At 38.6% G+C, this 19,204-nt stretch overlaps 2 protein-coding genes and 2 long non-coding RNA genes across 9 annotated transcripts; 1 reads left to right on the top strand and 3 right to left on the bottom strand.

Annotated features, from left to right (window-relative positions):
- Positions 1 to 219: 219 nt before the first annotated feature.
- On the bottom strand, positions 220 to 7,132 carry LOC106424641. 3 transcript variants are annotated; one of them, XR_007329026.1, is made up of 7 exons: positions 5,778 to 7,132; positions 5,372 to 5,463; positions 5,084 to 5,298; positions 4,861 to 5,011; positions 980 to 3,754; positions 534 to 617; positions 220 to 452 (listed from the first exon to the last, which is right to left on the bottom strand). It is a non-coding gene; the product is annotated as an uncharacterized LOC106424641 (long non-coding RNA). The 3 variants fall into 3 exon arrangements; XR_007329025.1 differs by having other exon boundaries at positions 534 to 689; positions 5,778 to 7,126; XR_007329024.1 differs by having other exon boundaries at positions 534 to 3,754; positions 5,778 to 7,127.
- Positions 7,133 to 7,764: 632 nt separating this feature from the next.
- LOC106424748 lies at positions 7,765 to 9,471 on the top strand. Of its 2 annotated transcripts, XR_001284937.3 has the most exons (4): positions 7,766 to 8,073; positions 8,620 to 8,871; positions 8,954 to 9,027; positions 9,214 to 9,471. It is a non-coding gene; the product is annotated as an uncharacterized LOC106424748 (long non-coding RNA). The 2 variants fall into 2 exon arrangements; XR_007329027.1 differs by having other exon boundaries at positions 7,765 to 8,073; positions 8,620 to 9,027.
- A 1,444-nt stretch (positions 9,472 to 10,915) lies between these two features.
- On the bottom strand, positions 10,916 to 11,931 carry LOC106424682 (F-box protein At3g19470-like; the record flags this gene model as incomplete). Its single annotated transcript, XM_022709992.2, has 1 exon — positions 10,916 to 11,931. A coding segment is annotated over one exon (840 nt), but the record flags the coding sequence as incomplete, so codon positions are not given.
- Positions 11,932 to 12,039: 108 nt separating this feature from the next.
- On the bottom strand, positions 12,040 to 18,911 carry LOC106424679 (COP9 signalosome complex subunit 3-like). Of its 3 annotated transcripts, none has more exons than XR_007329023.1 (8): positions 18,742 to 18,911; positions 14,144 to 14,324; positions 13,934 to 13,991; positions 13,719 to 13,808; positions 13,458 to 13,619; positions 13,263 to 13,384; positions 12,503 to 13,085; positions 12,040 to 12,334 (listed from the first exon to the last, which is right to left on the bottom strand). XR_007329023.1 is itself a non-coding variant. In XM_013865434.3 (8 exons), the coding sequence occupies exons 1-8, from the start codon at positions 18,752 to 18,754 to the stop codon at positions 12,263 to 12,265; spliced, it is 771 nt and encodes a 256-aa protein (XP_013720888.1). In that variant the 5' UTR covers positions 18,755 to 18,911; the 3' UTR covers positions 12,040 to 12,262. The 3 variants fall into 3 exon arrangements, 2 of the variants coding, with proteins under 2 accessions (XP_013720888.1, XP_022565712.1); XM_013865434.3 differs by having other exon boundaries at positions 13,013 to 13,085; XM_022709991.2 differs by lacking the exon at positions 12,503 to 13,085.
- Between the last annotated feature and the right edge of the window lie 293 nt (positions 18,912 to 19,204).

Genomic DNA, 19,204 nt, shown 5'->3' with positions numbered 1-19,204 from the left:
AATCTAAATCATTGTTCTTCACTAGAACCAGTTTTCTCCGCAAAATCCTCACTGTAAGAGCAACTCCAATGGTAAGAACCCATTAGGGGCTCTAATAAATAATTTAATAGTTAATTGTATGATTTGAAAAGTTTAGAACTTATGTTAGTGTAATTAATTTTTTCATGGTCCAATGGAGAGAATTCTTAATTTTTTTTTATTTTTTTTAAAGAAGTTGAATGATTAGATTTTGCAAAATACTTGTTAAGTTGATATAATAGTTCTTTGAAAATCACAAACTTGGTATAATCACCATAACACAAACATTCTACAAGAGTGGATTGGTTAAAAATCATAAAAGATGACCAGAGGAGAGAAAGAGACTTTCCTTGAACACACTCTTTAACTTTATCCAACACCACTTGTTGAATCTTCTTCTCTACTTCCTCCATAGTTTCTCCTGCATCGATTATCTGCATTACCATTTTCAAGGTTCAGAATCTAATCCTAGGGAGTAAATAAAACAAAGAAAGAAAGACTCTTAATGCATTCACCTTCCGAGAAGAATCACACAGAGTTTGATAAAACTCAGAAACTTTCCTCAGAAACTCAGAAACTCAGACTCTTAATGCATTCACCTTCCATGTACGTACACAAGCAATGATCATAAACAGAGGGCCCTTCACATAATGAATATAGCTAGCTGCACACTGAATTCAGAAATCATGGGCCTATGGAGCCTTTATTCCATACTATTATCTCTCTCAAGAGTGGGCGTTTACAGATAAAGAGACCATGATGATACTTTATCAACTTCTTTTTTTTTTAACCTCTTCTCAGTTATGTGCATTTACTAATACAGAGACAATGATAATACTTGGATCACAAGTCAACCTTACTTGCTAAACCCCAACAACCAAAGCAAAGCAAAGACGGACATAAACATGAACTTTGACACAAGCAATGAGAATGAACCAAGAGAAAAAAGAAGGAACGATACCGAGAAATTATCAGAAATAGTCTGACGATTGAGTCCTGCTTCAATGGTAGTAGTGAACTTATAGAGAATGACAGCAATGACACATGCCGAAACTGCACCAAGAAACGCCTGAGCCGCCGATGGTGTCGTCGACTTACCACCACCTTCTTCAATCGGAGCCGACCCCCATTGCTTTCAGTTTCTCCACCGCTTCATCTTTCAACGACTTCTTCACTCCAGACGATCTAAACGTCTGCAATTCTCACACCAAGTCGAAAACTTTCAATTCGGATTCACTGAGAACGAGAGGAAAGATGAAAACTTTAACATCTCTTTGGAGTGTTTAGCTCGCCGTCGAATCGATCGGAAGAGGAAGGTGGTGATGGCGCTGGTGAGCATTACGCTGGTGGCTAGCTGGAGAGGAGTGAGGTCATCGGAAGTGGCGAATATTGAGTTAGTTGACGAGAACGGAGATATGGCCGACGGAGGAAGCTCGACAGGACCGTCTTCTACCTCCTCCGCCACTTCGGCGGTGGATACTCGGATTCTATCGGGTCGGGTCCGGGTGAAAGCGGAGAGTGAAGGCAACAGAGAGGTAGATTCCGGTGGACGATAGAGAGAGATGAGACGAGACGGTGAGGGAGAGAGAAGGAGAAGAGATCATTTCTCGATCAAAATCGACGAAGATCTCTTTCTCAAACCAAAAAAAAACATCGACTAAGAGGAAGAGGAAGAGGAAGAGGAAGAGAGAGAAGGCATTAGCCAATAACAAAGAAACATGTATAGGGTCTTTACTAGAGATGGCAGTTCAAGGGCTTGCCCGCGGGCCTGACCCGAAAAGGCCCATTGCGGGGCGGGATTGGGCAAAGATATTGTGGCCCGTTTAGTTGCGGGTCTGGCGGGACAGGACCGCGGCGGTACTGGGCCGAAGCGGGACGGGCCGAAGCGGGATGCGGGCAAACATTGAGGCCCGCTACACTTTTCTCACCGAGAACAGAGCTCCATCAGGTTGTGGGCTCTAAGTGGCGGAGTTCTAAGTCACAATTCTTCACCAAAGTGGTTTGTTTGGTACAGGGGAGTACCAGCTTCACAGCAGAACCTTGAAGACTGATGAAATTTGTGCAGATTCAAGATATCATTTTGATCTAATCGTTAGTCTGTTAGAACTTGAACATGTTGGTATCAAGAGTCTGACTTATGTTATGGTCTAATCTATCTTGGTCTCTTCTTGTTGCAGGTGACTTGTGGTTCACGAAACCATTTGAGGTCCTTTGTAGTCATAAGCTATAGTTAAGAATTCCTTTGTAAGTTTGCACGAAATCATTTGTGTTTCTTTTTCTGAGGGAAGAACATAAACAAAATGTGAATATATATCAATACACTAGTTGAATGAATCACGTTTTGACCTGTGCAGGTTCTTGGTCCCACGAGACATGACTGTTGGACATTTCATTCACATGCTAAGCAATAGACTACACCGAACTATATCCAAAGCTCTGTTTGTTTTAGTACAGAACACACTTCCTCAACAGGTACCTAATTATCCAGCATCCATGTTCAAAAAATCTATTAATAATGCATTTACTCTTATCTTTCTTCTCTACAGCTGCTCCCATGGACTCTTTGAACAATACTGCCGTCTCCAAGCCCAGCTTCAAAAGCATAGGAGATGAGAGCATGCTTAAGATCACTAAAACGAAACCACAAGTAAGAAAAACGTTTTATTTTTAAGAGCTTAGATATGAGGTTAGTTTAATAGAACTTGAATTGTTATTGCTTAGTTTGATAGGTAGTGATTCTAGTGAACACGTATTGCTCAGTCTGATAAACTTTGATGTTTGTTTCTGTGTCCAGACGCAAGTGAGTTATGTCTGATCATGTTGTTTTATTTATGCAGGTATAATGAACCGATGTCCCGCGGGCCGACCCGCAAAGCCCATGTACTATGCGGGGCGGGATTGGTCAGCCCTCGACAAGACCGCATCCCGCGCGGGCCTGTCCCGCTGAGACCCATTTGAACTGAAGACCGCGGCGGGGCGGGACGGGACGGGACAGGAAGACCCAATTGCCATCTCTAGTCTTTACCAGTTCTAAAAATGTTATATTTAGGCACCGGTTCTCTCTTTTTAACTCATTTTTCATTTATTTATTTTTTGGTTTTTTTTTTTAGAACCTCTTATTAGAGTCTCCAATGTAAGTGGTCTAATGTCTTTTATTTAAACACATGGAGAGTAACATCATATTAGATTGTGTAAGAGATGTGTAGCACAAAAATTAGGTATGTCTATGAAATAGTGAAGCCACAAACACCCAGGGCCGTGCTTCAGTGGTAAAAAAATAAATATTTGCTTAGAGCATGTTTATTGGGGTAACCCCTAAGTGGGTTTTTAATCAATATTTTAGTATTAAAATTAAGAGTTTATGTTAAGAAACACCTAATTTTAGTCATCCAATGATAGTTTCTTAAGTTAAGGGTTCTTAAAAAAAAATTAGACTATTTACATTGCGAGTATAAACATGAACATGTGAACTTCTTTGGCTCTTTGATATGTTACTGCCGGCTTTCAAATACGGAGTGGGAAGAAAGTCTTCATCTTTCGTCGTCAGACAACACTTCACTTGCAAAATCTATGTTGAGCAATGGTGCAGGCTCCTCTTTAAGATTCTCCAAAGGAATGGGAGTCACTAGCTTATGAGGAACATCGTCTCTGAAGGAATGGGAGTCACAAGCTGGACTCCTCTCTCATCAATGATGATGGTCTCAGGCATATGATTCTCAACCGCCTCAATCATAACCTGTGTGAGGTTTTTTTTTTTTTTTTTGAAAGAATTTTAAATTTATTTCAATCAAAAGAACCTTGTTACAGATTTTTCACTGCCTCAATCATAAAACATAAAATCTACAAGTTTCTATACAATGTTCAAATCTCCATTAGTTTCTACTAAACCAAACCTCCATTGCCTTCTCATATTTTTCTCCTTTCTTCTTCCTCAAAGACGTGATCCTGTTCCTGACCAACTTATCCAGTCGAGCAACTAGACAACGAGCAGGCAAAGAAGGTTCACTCACCCTTCTCACGTTTCGTTCATGCCATAATGCATATGCGACTGCTTGAAAACAATAGCGAAGAAGAAAAGTCACAATCCTACCATGGAATCCATTCACCACCACTTGGACCACACTAGACCAATCACTACTAATTCTGTTACCTGCTAGGTTCTTGATAGTCTTCAACCAAACTTCTTGTGAATAAACACACTCAAAAAACAAATGATCCCTCGTTTCAGGTGCTGTTTTACACAACCAGCATGTAGATACAGCCTGAGGATTCCATCTTAAAATCCTGTCTCCTGTTGATAGTCTATTATGTATTGCAATCCATATGAGGAAAGAAAACTTTGGAGTAGCACCAGGAAACCATACTCCTTTGAACCAAGAGACACTCGGTGACTGAGCTCTAGTAATGTTCCAAGTTTGCGCCGTGGAGAAGCCTTCTTTAAAAGCCCCATTTTCTCTCTTCCAAAGACATATATCATCCTGCTGATTCAATCCTCTGTTCTTCAACACCCCAATCTCTTTATCAATCAACTGAAGAATGGATACTCTATGTCTCTTTGGCCGGTATAGCTGTATAGCCCTTTCCACCGTACTATTTAGAGGAATGCCCAGATCCATTGTACCTAGTTCCCCTGTTAGCTCAATTAGACTCCCCAGCGGCGACCAATTATCAAACCAGAAAGAAGTGTTGGAGCCACTATTAACATCCATTCTTATCATCTGCTTTGCCAATGGTCTTAGTTTCAGCAACTTCTTCCACATCCAGGACCCATTCTTAGTGTGTGAGGTTTTTTAAACGTTACAAAAACGTTTTTACTTCAAGGCTAAGCTTTCATACACTTACATCGTGCTGTAGATTCACATTTGGAATTTGCATCCGCCTGGCACGGCCGATACCAGAGTGAGGAACATCACCATCACCACCAATCTCGTTTGACGTGTCAACAATCACTACGCGTTTCCTGTGCTCATCAGCTAACATCCGTGCGATTTCTCTATACAAAACTAACTAATCTTATCACATGTAACATCACAACTTTGTTATATAATATGTAACATCAATGTACCTGATTAAAGTTGTTTTGCCAACTCCAGGAGATCCTATGACCAAGATGGATCCTCCTCCTTCTATCAAGTCTCTTATGATCTCCGCACTTCCCGATACAACTCGTCCCACTCAACACGTTAAACCAATTATTTGGAGTTTCCGGTTACGTATAGCGCTTATACGATGCAAAGATCTGTTAATCTTTGATCGGTTATCATCCGAAAAGTCACCAACCTATATCGAAAACCTTCATCAGAAACATTCCAATCAAGCAGTGACACTATAACCAGTATCAAAGACACCACACCTTTGATACGGCGAGCTTCAGATCTTGCTGTGTAACAGGCATCTCTGAGATCACCCAATCGCCGGAAGGGAATCTAGCAAGTGGCTTTCTCCCTAAATCCATCACCAAAATCAAAGACATAAGTTTAATCAGAGAAAATCATATCAAAATATGATTGTCTACAAAGCTCTAAACCCTCGAGAGTTATCTTAGCTTTTACAAATGTAAATGTTTCTCATTTCCAGAAACTGTTTACAGGACAAAGCGATCAGCAAATTGGCTTTAAAGCTCTAAACTTTCAAGATCTATCACAGGAATTGAAAACAAGTAGTGAGTAAGCTCCGTTGGTTGATTATCAAAAACAAGTAGTTAAATTAAACAAATCTACGCTGTTCGATCAAAATACAAAATTTACCAGAAACCCTACCTGATCTGGAAATGGAATCGTTGCGAAGAGTTAAGGATTCTGCGGAGATGAATTTGAAAGACGATCGAATAGACGCCGTTTTTCTTCCTCGTCAAGATACGTGGCTCTTTCGTCCAAGAGAGACACCAATCAGGAGAGGAAGAAACGAGAGGGGAGCAACAACACACCTAAGAGACATAGCTTGGCTCTCTTAATTAAGAGACACCTCTCGTGTTTTTCCTTTTTTTTTCCTTCTTTTTTAATCGTAATTAGCTTAAGAGCATGTTTATTGGGTATCTTAAGTATGGTTCAAGAGCATGATTATTGCATGGTTCTTAGGGTGAGATTATTATCGTAATATAAGAACTCGTTTCTTAACTTTTAATTGAAAAAGATAAGAACTAGTTCTTAAATAAGAGTTTTAAGAGCCGTTTCTTAATTTTTTTAGTTAAAAGTTAAGAGACGGGTTCTTATATTTCAGTAAGAATCTCATTCTAAGAACTCCCAATAATCATGTTCTTAGGATAATTATGAATTAAAAAAAAATAGCTAATTATCTAAGGAACGACTCTTAATTAAGACTCAATTAGGAACTACAGTAGATAAATAATATGTGCAATTACTTTTAGAACCCTCCCGTAAAAATTGTACAATTTCTAAAAGTAAATAAAATTTTCATTTTCTCTTTCATTATCGTTTTCTTTTTCCCCCACCTTCTTTCCCATCTTCTTCCTCTGTTTTTTTTTCTTTTTTTTTCTGATGAATCTAAAAAATTGAAGAAGATGTGTTCCAGATAATGATCTACATAATCACTGGTTTATATAATCAGTTGATCACACACACACACACACATTCACTAAATTCTGAAATTACTTTCATGTAATACAAAAACAGTTTTCTTCAGGACAAACGCCACGGGATCTTTGCTCGGTTTGTGCGCAAACTAGTTCTGAGACTGAGTCGTATTGATCGTCTTAAACGAGTGACCCAAAGAATCTTCGAACAAAAGAGGAACAAAAAAGTTGAACTCCGCGAGGTAGAACTCATATTAAGAGTATTTGATAAACATGTCCATAAAATTGAAATAAATATTAGAATTAATTCCAGATATGATATCATGGAAAAATTAATTGGTATACAATATTATACATATATTAGCCGTCTAACAATGAATTTACAAATCTATACCGAAAATAAACTATTATAAATTAGTAGATATACTGAATAAATAAATTGTTACATGTTATTAAATATGTTAGTCGTGTAATAATAAATTTTAGCGGTTAATTTTTAAATACATAAACATTATATATATATTAGCCGTTGAATACTGAATTTATAAGACTAAACCAAAAAATAAATTGTTATAAAATATTAGATACGCAAGATAAATATTTTTTATATATAGTTAAATATGTTAGCCATATAACAATGAAGTTAAAAATTAATTTAAAATTACATGTAAAATATATAAATGAGAAAAAGACAAAAATAGTACTAAATCAAGTTTTTGTTCCCAGACTAGCACTCAAGGTCAAAAGTCACAAAAATAGCACTTAATGTTTTATCAAAAGTCACAAACTTAGGGTTTAGAGTTAAAGGGTGGAGTTTAGGATTTAGGATTTAGGGTTTAGGATTTAGGATTTAGGGTTTAGGGTTTAGGGTTTAGGGTTTAGAGTTTAGGGTTTAGATTTTAGGGTTTAGGGTTTAGGGTTTAAAGTTTAGGGTTTAGGGTTTAGAAATGAGGTTTTGGGGATAAGATTTCAAATTTTGAAAAATAAAAAAATTAAAATTTTCAAATGATAAACTTAGAAATGTGCTATTTTGATCATTTTAGTTTTTGAGTGCTATTTTTGTGATTTTAGATCTTGAGTGCTAGTTTGAGAACAAAAACTTGATTTAGTATTATTTTTGTCTGTTTCTCTTTAATTTAAGCAATAGGAAAACATAGTAATTGCAACTTAAAAAATTACTGGGAACAACTAAAATGTGTATATACCTAAATACACTATAGTGCATGGAAGAACCGGCTCTTGTTAAACTAGGGTATTGGTTTTGTGGTAATGAGAGAAAAAGAAAAGTCGAAGTCGACGAACGAGATGAAGTTGGTGCTTTCCTCGATCTTTCAATCGGTGCTCGCGTCAAAGAATCTCGTCGTTGTCTTTCGTCGAAGAAGAAATCTCGTTATGGAGTTGGGTGAAATCGAAGACAATTGGCCATGGAAGATACACAAGGAGTCCTCCTGAAGTGAGGGCGGAGATGTTTTGTCAATTGACGAGTGGACTCGATGCTGCTTGGACCAAACTCAAAGGAGAAGGTTCGTGTAAATCTCTAAAGCTCATCTCATCGTCAGCTTCTATTTTACATTTATGTATCTTGTTTTGTTTGTTCTTTTGGGAGGAAAGGAACCGTTTTTGTTATACTGCCTCACTCACCTTTAGCTTGTTTTTAAGAATAACGAAAATAAATGCTAGTCATCGAGGCATAGATTGAATCGCAGTGTATAAACGTGGAGGCACACTTTTCATATAGTTTTGCCTCTAAAATTATCCGCTAAATCTCTTGTTTGCTTATCTACCTTTTAGCTTCGATTGGTCCCAATTGTATTTGAATTGAGTGGTGAATTGTATACAGAATCATATGGAACACATGAATCATAATTAGTTAAAAAAAAATCTCTAAAGCTATTAGCTTTTGGTAGTTTTGGCTCTTGACCCATAAAACAGAAACTTGTATCTTAGACAAAGAAGTGAGAAACCGTTCAATTTATACTCCTAGGCAGTGCAATATTAAATATTAGCACTAACAGATGCAGAGAGGATGAGTAAGGTTAAAATTTAGTTATGTTTATTTGAACTTGCAGATGTCATGACGAAGGAGAATATTGCTGAGCCAATGAAGGATATCAGAAGAGCTCTCCTTGAAGCAGATGTGAGTTGGTGTTTCTTGTTCCCTGTCATAGGGGAACATGGAAGGAAACCGGCGACCGTCATCCAAAAATAGGGGAAGGTGCATTGCTTGGAGCCTGTGTGACTGTACTTGGAAACATAAGCATAGGTGCTGGGGCAATGGTAGCTGCAGGTTCACTTGTGTTAAAGGACGTTCCTCCGCATAGGTATAAAAGAAAGTGAGTCTAAAAAAATCTTCAATGTTTGTGGGTTAGTAACTATGTACAGCCTTTTTTGGGATTCTTGAAGTGTGGTTGCTGGAAATCCTGCAAAACTGATCAGGGTCATGGATGAGCAAGACCCGTGTCTGGCAATGAAATATGGTGAGTTTGTAGATTCTTGTATACTTCTTGTTGCCTCTTTTGTGTTTCTTAAATGGATCATGTAATGGATTCTTTCTTTTTCAGAAGTATTAAAATTCATGTTTGTGTCTATCGTGTTTGATTTCAAGTTCAAATTGTGTCTATCGTGTTTGATTTCAAATTCAACTCTGTGTCTATCATATACAGGTTTGAAGTTGCGGCTGCTACAGAAGATGGGAGTGGAGAGCTTGAACGTGATGTTGCAGCTGGTTTGTTTCTTCATCACTTGATAGGTAAGTTGTTGATCTTGTTCTCGGTATGGCAAAAACTTGTAATGCTTAAATGATCTTTGTTTTATGTTGCTCTTGTTATGCAATTGAGAGAGTCACAAGACAATGAACATAGTTGTATTTGTTTTCTTGTTATGCAATTGAGAAAGTCAGGAGACAATGAACCTTTAACATAGTTGTATTAGCTTAAAAAATGTTTTTAAATTTTTTTTAAGAACTTTTAACTTAAGAACCTAGCATTGGAGGACTAAAAATTATGTGGTTCTTAGCATAAACTCTTGACTTACTTTTAATACTAAAATATTGGTTAAAAGCCCACTTAGGGGTTATTTCAATGAACATGCTCTAAGATACTTAGTTCAGAGTCAGCGATAAACATGCTCTTAGGGCATCAAACTTTTAAAAAAATTCAAGGACATCCATCATCTTATGTAAACATTAATGGCATAATATAATAATAAAAAAACAAATATTATACAATGAAATCACAGTGGTATTTAGGTTATAGAGAAAACCATGGATTATGATGAAAACATGGGTTACATAATTAACAAATATGTAAATAATTGTTAATTACTAATGAATAAGAGTAGTTAGAGTGGTTAACAATAATAGTTTTAGGTGTATTTTCTAAAATATTTTATTATAAAATTTTATTTTTGTTGAAACATTTAAGTGACTTAATTATTTTTATCTAAAATATCATATTTAAGGATAAAATCTTAACAATTTCGTAAATATTAGATAAAATATCGTTTGTTAGTTTATTTCTTATATATTTTTATTCTATAGTAGTTTGTATTGATATTATTTTCTGAACATTATGTATTACTTAAAAGATAATTAATGTTTTATAACAAAAAATTTTCAAAAAGATACATACATTTTCTAGGCATGTTTTATTAGTTAATAATGATGAATTACAAAATTGAAAAAACTTAATAATGATTCTGAAAATCCTAATAATATAAAGTTATCGGTAATTGGTAAACACAAGAAATATTACATTTATAAATAATATTTAATATGTTTTCTTAATACATATTAAAACATATAAATTTATATCATTTGGAAACATAGTGCTTATTATTTTTAATGTATAAACTTTTATTTTAAAAAAAATTCGCCTTGGACAGCCGTAAATGCTCGCACAGCTCTGCAAACACCAATCTTACTCCTTTAGAGTGATAAAACATTAGCCAAAGAGAGGCACTCACACAAACCTGCAGAGGTAAGAAATGAGAGGACAGTTTTGGTCTAAGGAAGATGATGTGAAAACCGGCAAAGAAAACATAAACAAGGATGAAAAACAAGCGGAACTTACCAAGCAGTCAAGGACATTTTTGGCCGGTTTTGAAACTTTAATAGGTGAAGTCTAGTTTGAGTTTGTAATACCAACACTAAGTATTATTTTTTTTTTTTGTATTACACACTAATTAAATCTTTGACTCGAACTCTATCATCGGCATTCAACGGCTTGTCACTGTATTCAGCATGATTGCTCGAAATCGTCTCCCGTTAAGGTTTCCTTGTCCAACAAAACATCAAACACCATTCTTACTCCTTTAGAATGATGAAAACATTAGACAAAGAGAGGGCACTCATACAAACCTGCAGAGGTAAGAAATGAGTCTAAAGGAAGATGATGTGAAAACGGAAGTCAAAATAGGGCAAAAAACATAAACAAGGATGAAAAACAAAAGAACTTAAAAATAGATATGAGTATTATTGAGTACACAAGTCTTTCGATGAGGAAGGAAACAAAACAAGTAAAATAAATAGGTGGGGGAGCTAATTAATTAAGTTGCACTAAGCTTGGAACATATGAGCAAAGAAATGCATCACAATAACGGTCTGCACATTCTCTGACATCTGCTGCTTCTTTCAAGGATCCATCTACTCCAATGATGTAAGCTACTTCGCGAGTGGGGTTTCGTATATCTGTGTCTTTATCAAAAACCACGGCGACTTTCTTCTCCTCGTCAATGAAGAAACTCGCAGATGCAGGAAACTGCCACTGAGGGTGAATGAGTTGTTTGATATTGGCCGATAAGAAAAACTTGTTGTTCCAGGACACGGCGTTAGGGTCATCACCAATCTTAGTGGAAATCCAGATCTCAAACGTCAATATATCCCAGGTCTGGAATAAAACCACAAGCTGATCTTCTCTAACACTAGATAGACTCACGGTATCTTGAAAATAAGCCTCACACGGTAGAGACAAAGGCGGCCCGAATGTCTCTCTTGTGAAATCGAAACAGACTAAGAAACCATTGATAGATTGTCTTTCTGAAGCAAACCAGTAGGTGTTTCCCTTTAAAGATAGGCTCCATGAATCAGAACTGAAGTCGTAGATTTTGAACTCGACAAAATGAGAGAGAAAATCAATAAATCTCAAGACTTTGTGGGACTTACTGTTACGGTCGTAACCGAGAGCATACGTATAAGAACACCTATACTGGTCCTCTAAGTGGCAATTATGTGTGTGCTCGATCCACCTGGTTTGCCCCCAATACGGGTTCCAAACCACGAGCCTGGAGTGACCTTTGGGGATGCATAACAATAAACAGTCGCAGTGAAAGATTTCACACACATCGATTTGATCTGAACCGTCTGGGCCAATAAGTCGCAGAAATTAAGCAAAACCCAATGAACTAAATCTTTCGCACTTAACTCATTAGTAAAATTAAATGTGACCGCAGTCAATATAACTTCTTTGTTTGGTCGAGACCGCCAGTCAATATAACTAAAAATATTAATTTTCTATGAATTTCGGTTATATTGGTTCGGTACAAAAGAATGTTGGGTTATGTTTTCTGTACAAATGTAATATCGGTTTAGGACTATCTAAACCGATAACAAACGAATATATGAAAGTTCATAAAAGAACAAAGAACAGCAAAAAAGAAGATTCTCGCAACAAGAGTTTGAGACAAGTTTTGCTCTCCTTCAGGTTATTTCGCTGTTTACATGGAGAACTTCTGAGGGGCAGTATCAAAATCGTCTCCGAAGTCGTACCTTTGACTTTCCCTTCCAACCTGAGATAAAAAAAGTTTTCAAAGGTTTTAGTCTGCGAACTAAGGTTCAAGGCTGTTGGACATGGACTTTGTCCCCAACAAGGCTTATAAGATAATGGGCTCAGCCCATTTAAAATGGGGGTCACTAGGAAACCCTAGACCTCTCCTTTCTATAAATAAGGAGTCAACCTCCTTTGAGAGGGCTATCTTGGACTCTCTTTTGGTCTCTCATCCATCTCTCTCTACTTCTAGAGAGAGAAACACCTTTCCACATGCTTTCACCTAAGCACTTGTGATCCTTTGTTGTAGAACTACGATTGGCTTGATCCCCTTTCAAGGTACGTAGGCAACCCTTCACTGGGTCCAGCTTGATCATTAAACACCTTTTTCTTATTCTCTTCGAGTCCTCGTCTTATTCTCTTCGAGTCCTCGTCTCGTTCATTCAAGCGCAAATCTTTCTCTCGTCACTCGACCGTACTTCGACCGACGAGTCCTCACTTGACCGACGAGTCCTCACTCGACCGAAGAGTCGTCACTTGACCGTTTTCTTCGAGTCGTCTCCATCCGGTTCAAGCTCAGCATGAAGACTTCTCCTAACCCCACTGACGAGTCCTCGTCTCGTTTATTCACTAGTTTGTTGACAGTTCTCAAACAAAGGCGAGAACAGAACAGTCTATATGAAACATGGCACTACGTTACCTTTCCCAAGTATAAAGGATCACATGACAAACTCTCATCCATGGCTAGCAGATTCTTCGACAGCCCAATTGTCCTGAAACATCACATAAACACACACAGAGCTGTGTTTAACTCTAACACTCTACCCTGGCTAAATAATCCAATTCTCTATCAATTTGACATTCCAAATGCAGCTTATTACGGGGACTCGGAAACAAAGAAGAATCGAAGTAACGAAAAAGTCAGCAACGAATTTGGTTCATAGACATACCTTTGGATGACAGAAACCATGACCTCTATCATCTCACTGGTTTTGTACTGCTCAGGGTCCTCCAACAATCTCACCATTCCATCTTTCTGGTTGATAAGAGCATGTATCTGACCATCCTGTATCTGCATATAACAGCACTTCTAGTTAAATAGCTAGCTTCCAAAAATAAAGTGTGGGACACACAGAATACACTACCATCTGAATCACATGCGTTTCCGCCTCCTTAGCATTAGCAGTTTGGACCATCATGTTGACAATATCTTGAAGCGACAAGGTCAAGTACTTGTGAGTCAATCCCAGTATGTTGCGCTTGTAAAGGGATGACACTGCTTGCTTCACTAATCCAGTGTCCTTATCCTGAGAAATAGGATGATGAAGATTAATCAGTGCGTGTTATAGGATGAATGAAGATTAATACCAGTGAGATATTACAGTTCGTGTCTAGGGGAGATTTACCTGTTCAAGATCTGAGCTCTGGGCCACAACCACTGCCTCTAGTTCACTGATCTTCCCATCGTTATAACGATTACCCACTTCGTAGTAAGGCTGAGAAAGGAGAATCATAAAGTCATAAGCTTGTACAGGTATGGAGTATCATTGTAATGAAGCTCCGATTGTAAAAGTCCATGAAGGCTAGCAACATGTGAAAAAGGTAAAATAGAATGCCTTACATTGTAATGAAGCTCCGATGTCTTCTGGAATCTCTTCAGTCCAATGCCATTCATTCCACTGTCAAAAGTGCAGAGAATATTATAAGAAAGTTGCTTTTGATATATTAACATAGGGATCAAGGACGAGAATCAAACGGGTGGACTAATGCTGTGACATAATCATCGACTGAAACAATCAAACTGATATAGCAAAGAGGAAAAGAGGCTCACTCATAACCAGCTTTGTAGCACTTGGCCTGGAGACATAGCTGAAGACAATCCGGATGCAATACAGTCGAACAATTAGCAGAGACCTGAACCTTGCGAACAGCTGACACCAGTGGCGCCACCCCTCTTATCGGATCCTTAAGCTCCAAAACTCTGTCTTTGAATCTCTTACAAAGAGTAACAACTGCAAGAATCAAAACAACAACATCATCATCATCATAATCTCTCTAAAACATAAAACACACAGACAGAGACGAGAAAAGATTACATTTTTCACTGTGTTTAAAATGGCGATCGCCTGAGTGCGGATGGCTCTGTCGCCATGTACCTCCTAGGCGAGGGTGGGTTCCGTAAGGCGCGCACCATGTTAAAAGTCGAGCGTAAGGCGAGATTATTGTAAACCGTATCTAAACCAGGTATGAAACCAAGCCTTAATTAATAATTAAACCTAGGACTTAAAAAAAACTTAACCGTCGGGGAAACTTAAACGCCTAAATAACAATGAGAACCCTAGCTTTATAAAAGAGAAGTTACGTAAAACATAAACATAAATCTCAAGGTTTTTTGCTTAAGGTTAGAACTCTCTAGTCTTTACTCTTTCCAATCTCGTTTATGCTTATTCTTCTTATAGATTCATGTGCTCCTTTGTCACAGATTAGAACGTACTGCGGTTGCTTTGGTCAGAGTTAACACACATGGTTTGTCTTTTACTCTCTGCACTTTTTTTTTTTTTCTCTTTTTTGTCTTCATTCTGTCTCATTTTTTGTCAGTGATCACAGTCTAGTTATGGATCATAACTTATGATCAGTATGGTTTTTTTTACTTTGATCACAGTTTTATTATGATATTATCTTTTGGTTTCTACATTTGAGACTTTGTTTTTGGGTTTTCTTTTTGAATAATTTTGTTTTGGTTTAACTATCTTCAAATAATAAAGCTTGCAACTTATTTAAATTTAGTGCATCAATCATTGCATAATTCTACGTTTCTTCTCCAATACAAAACAAAACATAACTAAAATGTTCTTCAAGGCGAGCGCCATATTGCGCTATGGCGCGAGGCTCGGCACGTCTCGCCATTTTAAACACATATTTTTCATCAATTAACAGAACCACACCAGAAGCATTCCCCTTGGACACTAGACCACGCGCAAGAGCCTCGCTTGAACAATCAAACGATACAAAACTTAAGATAAGAAAGTCACACAAACGCAGCAGAACCTATACACATCAGGACAAAGTAGACGAGAGAATGAATTGAATGGTCGAGCTGTTCAAGATGAACATCCGAGCTGCCATGGTTCACTAAAAGACACATAATTTTCAAGAAATAAGAATATAGATCTAACAAATTGATACAAAGTGACAATAAAGATTTGCCCTTTTCGCTTTCATTAAGCTCCGGATCATAATCGGGGTCTCCATCGACATCATCGGAGTCGGAGGAACCTTCTTCGCCTCCATCCACAACCGCCTCGTCAACGCCTCCATCCTCGTCCGCCTCGTCAACGTCTCCATCCTCATCAACAACATCCTCGTCGGCGCCACCATCGTCTTCTGCGGACGAATCAGATAGTGCACGACACAGAACTGGTTGTCACCGCGGTGGTGATTCCGTCGGCAAAACAAATCGCCTTCTGGCCTCTCCATAGTCGCTTCCGTACGAGTGACCTGAGCCCCTTGTACAGGTGGTCCTGATCTGCAGTTCTTTCTTCTTGTCTCTTCCACGTCGTCCCACCCAAAGCGATCTCTGATGCGACGGGCGAAGTAGAGAAAGATGCCCTCCTCCAGCGGTTCTGGCCCCAACGTTATAAGGCTCTCGGGGAGGGGGATAGTCGCATGTCTGTCGTAGATCGCCACAAGATCGTCTTGATTTAGCCAATCGAGCGTGGATCTCTGGAAAACTTCTTCGATGTCATCATCAAAGTTTTCGTCCTGAAGATTCGTCGCCGCCATGATCTTTCGGAGCGGGAGACTGAAACTTTTGATTAGGTTACAATTGATTTTTGTTCCGGTTCGATTTTACAAGTGTTTCACCGTCTTTTATTCACCGAAAACCAGATTAGGCTACAAATTGATTTTGGTTCCGGTTCGACTTTGCTAAATCGGAAATCATATAATGAATAACCGAGCGAAACGAAGAAGAGGCATCACCTTACGCCCTTTAAAAAAAATTTTAAATCAATTATATACTCTACAAATTCTCAATACCCTTCTATTTTATTAAAGTATATGCAATTATGGAACCCACCCTCGCCTAGGAGGTACATGGCGACAGAGCCATCGCCTGAGTGTGCCTCGCGCAAAAGGCGATCGCCATTTTAAACACAGTGAAAAATGTAATTGAGAATTCTGAGGCCAATTTCGTAATTGCCGATACTTTAATAATATAGAAGGGTATTGAGAATTTGTTGAAGATATAAGTGATTAATTTTTTTTTTAAAATGGCGGCGTACGAGGTGCGCCTCTTCTCTGTTTCACTCGGTTATTCATTATATGATTTCCGGTTTAGTAAAGTCGAACCGAAACCAAAATCAATTTGTAGCCTAATCTGGTTTTCAGTGAATAAAAGACGGTGAAACACTCGTAAAATCGAACCGGAACCAAAATCAATTGTAACCTAATCGAAAGTTTCAGTCTCCCGCTCCGAAAGATCATGGCGGCGACGAATCTTCAGGACGAACTTTGACGACGGCATCGAAGAAGTTTTCCAGAGATCCACGCTCGATTGGCTAAATCAAGACGATCTTGTGGCGATCTACGACAGGCATGCAACTATCCCCCTCCCTAAGAGCCTTATAGCGTTGGGGCCAGAACCGCTAGAGGAGGGCATATTTCTCTACCGCGCCCGTCGCTTCAGAGATCGCTTTGGGTGGGACGACGTGGAAGAGACAAGAAGAAAGAACTGCAGATCAGGACCACCTGTACAAGGGGCTCAGGTCACTCGTACGGAAGCGACTATGGAGAGGCCAGAAGGCGATTTGTTTTGCCGACGGAATCACCACCGCGGTGACAACCAGTTCTGTGTCGTACACTATCTGATTCGTCCCGCAGAAGACGACGGGGGCGCCGACGAGGATGTTGTTGACGAGGCGGACGAGGATGGAGACGTTGACGAGGTGGACGAGGATGGAGGCGTTGACGAGGCGGCTGAGGATGGAGGCGTTGACGAGGCGGCTGAGGATGGAGGCGAAGAAGATTCCACGAGTTCCTCCGACTCAAATGATGTCGATGGAGACCCCGATTATGATCCAGAGCTTGATGAAAGCGAAAAGGGTAAATCTTTATTGTCACTTTGTATCAATTTGTTAGATGTGTATCCTTATTTCTTGAAAATTCTGTCTTTTAGTGAACTTTGGCAGCTCGGATGTTCATCTTGAACAGCTCGACCATTCAATTCATTCTCTCGGCTACCTGTGAGTCTACTTTGTCCTGATGTGTATAGGTTCTGCTGCGTTTGTGTGACTTTCTTATCTTAAGTTTTGTATCGTTTGATTGTTCAAGCGAGGCTCTTGCGCGTGGTCTAGTGTCCAAGGGGAATGCTTCTGGTGTGGTTATGTTAATTGATGAAAAATCTATGTTTAAAATGGCGCATGGGGCACCAAAGCGAGACGTGCCGAGCCTTGCGCCTCGCGCCATGGCGCAATATGGCGCTCGCCTTGAAGAACATTTTAGTTACGACATTTTTTTTTTTTTTTTTTAGTTACAGCATTTTAGTTACGTCTTGTTTTGTTTTGTATTGGAGAAGAAACGTAGAAAACTCTTATGCAATGATTGATACACTAATTTAAATAAGTTGCAAGCTTTATTATTCGAAGATAGTTAAACCAAAACAAAATTATTCAAAAAGAAAACCCAAAAACAAAATCTCAAATGTAGAAACCAAAAGATAATATCATAATAAAACTGTGATCAAAATAAAAAAAACCATACTGATCATAAGTTATGATCCATAACTAGACTGTGATCACTGACCAAAAATGAGACAGAATGAAGACAAAAAAGAGAACAAAAAAAAAAAGAAAGTGCAGAGAGTAAAAGACTAACCGTGTGTGTTAACTCCGACCGAAGCAACCGCAGTACGTTCTAATCTGTGACAAAGGAACACATGAATCTATAAGAAGAATAAGCATAAACGAGATTGGAAAGAGTAGAGATTAGAGAGTTCTAACCTTAGACAAAAAACCTTAAGATTTATGTTTATGTTTTACGTAACTTCTCTTTTATAAAGCTAGGGTTCTCATTGTTATTTAGGCGTTTAAGTTTCCCCGACGGTAAGTTTTTTTGAAGTCTTAGGTTTAATTATTAATTAAGGCTTGGTTTCATACCTGGTTTAGATACGGTTTACATTAATCTCGCCTTACGCTCGCCTTGGACATGCTCGCCTTCTCGACAAGGCACCCATGGCGTGCGCCTTACGGAACCCACCCTCGCCTAGGAGGTACATGGCGACAGAGCCATCGCCTGAGTGCGCCTCGCGCCATGGCGCAAAAGGCGATCGCCATTTTAAACACAGGATCGTCCAAATAAAAATGAACGTATGTGAGAGCCAAAAACGATCTATAAAGCCAGGAATGAGGGTTGTTGAGTAATAAAGGGTACCTAACGCATGCATGAACAACCGTTAGAAATGAATGCCGAACAATCATATGCTTTAGATCTTGCTCCAGATCTTCTGTGACACTAAAAGGAAGCTTGCGGATCAAGGGTAGAACAGAATCGATAATGAAAATAATACTCTCTAGTAACTGTGCTCCTATTCTACTATCAACCTGCAACAAACACATGACGAATTGGAGGTTAGCAACATTTAAAAGCTTGAGATACTATTACGGACACACCTTTCACACATGATTTCTTCTCAGGATAACTACCACCATTTTTCAAAGAAAACAGGCATAGCGATAGTCATAACAGAATCATTTATATACAAGAATCTTAATCATAGTGGCCATATATAACCTGACTCTTCAAATACGGCTGTAGGGTAATAACAAACTTCGTAGGGTCTGAAGCCGGTGTACACAGCCCAGGATCCACCAGACAGAAAGCATGCAAAGCAAGT

Source organism: Brassica napus, chromosome C9, assembly GCF_020379485.1.
Source record: "Brassica napus cultivar Da-Ae chromosome C9, Da-Ae, whole genome shotgun sequence".
Lineage (NCBI taxonomy): Eukaryota > Viridiplantae > Streptophyta > Magnoliopsida > Brassicales > Brassicaceae > Brassica > Brassica napus.
The sequence above is the reverse complement of the archived record's forward strand: the minus strand, read 5'-3'. Positions and strand labels throughout refer to the sequence as shown.

Excerpts from the sequence above, each read along its gene's own strand:
- LOC106424679 (XM_022709991.2), bottom strand. Across the intron at positions 13,992-14,143 it reads TGCTACAAAGCTGGTTATGA|TGGAATGAATGGCATTGGAC; the intron begins GTGAGCCTCTTT and ends CACTTTTGACAG. Across the intron at positions 12,335-13,262 it reads ATGGTTTCTGTCATCCAAAG|GTTGGAAGGGAAAGTCAAAG; the intron begins GTATGTCTATGA and ends TTTTTATCTCAG.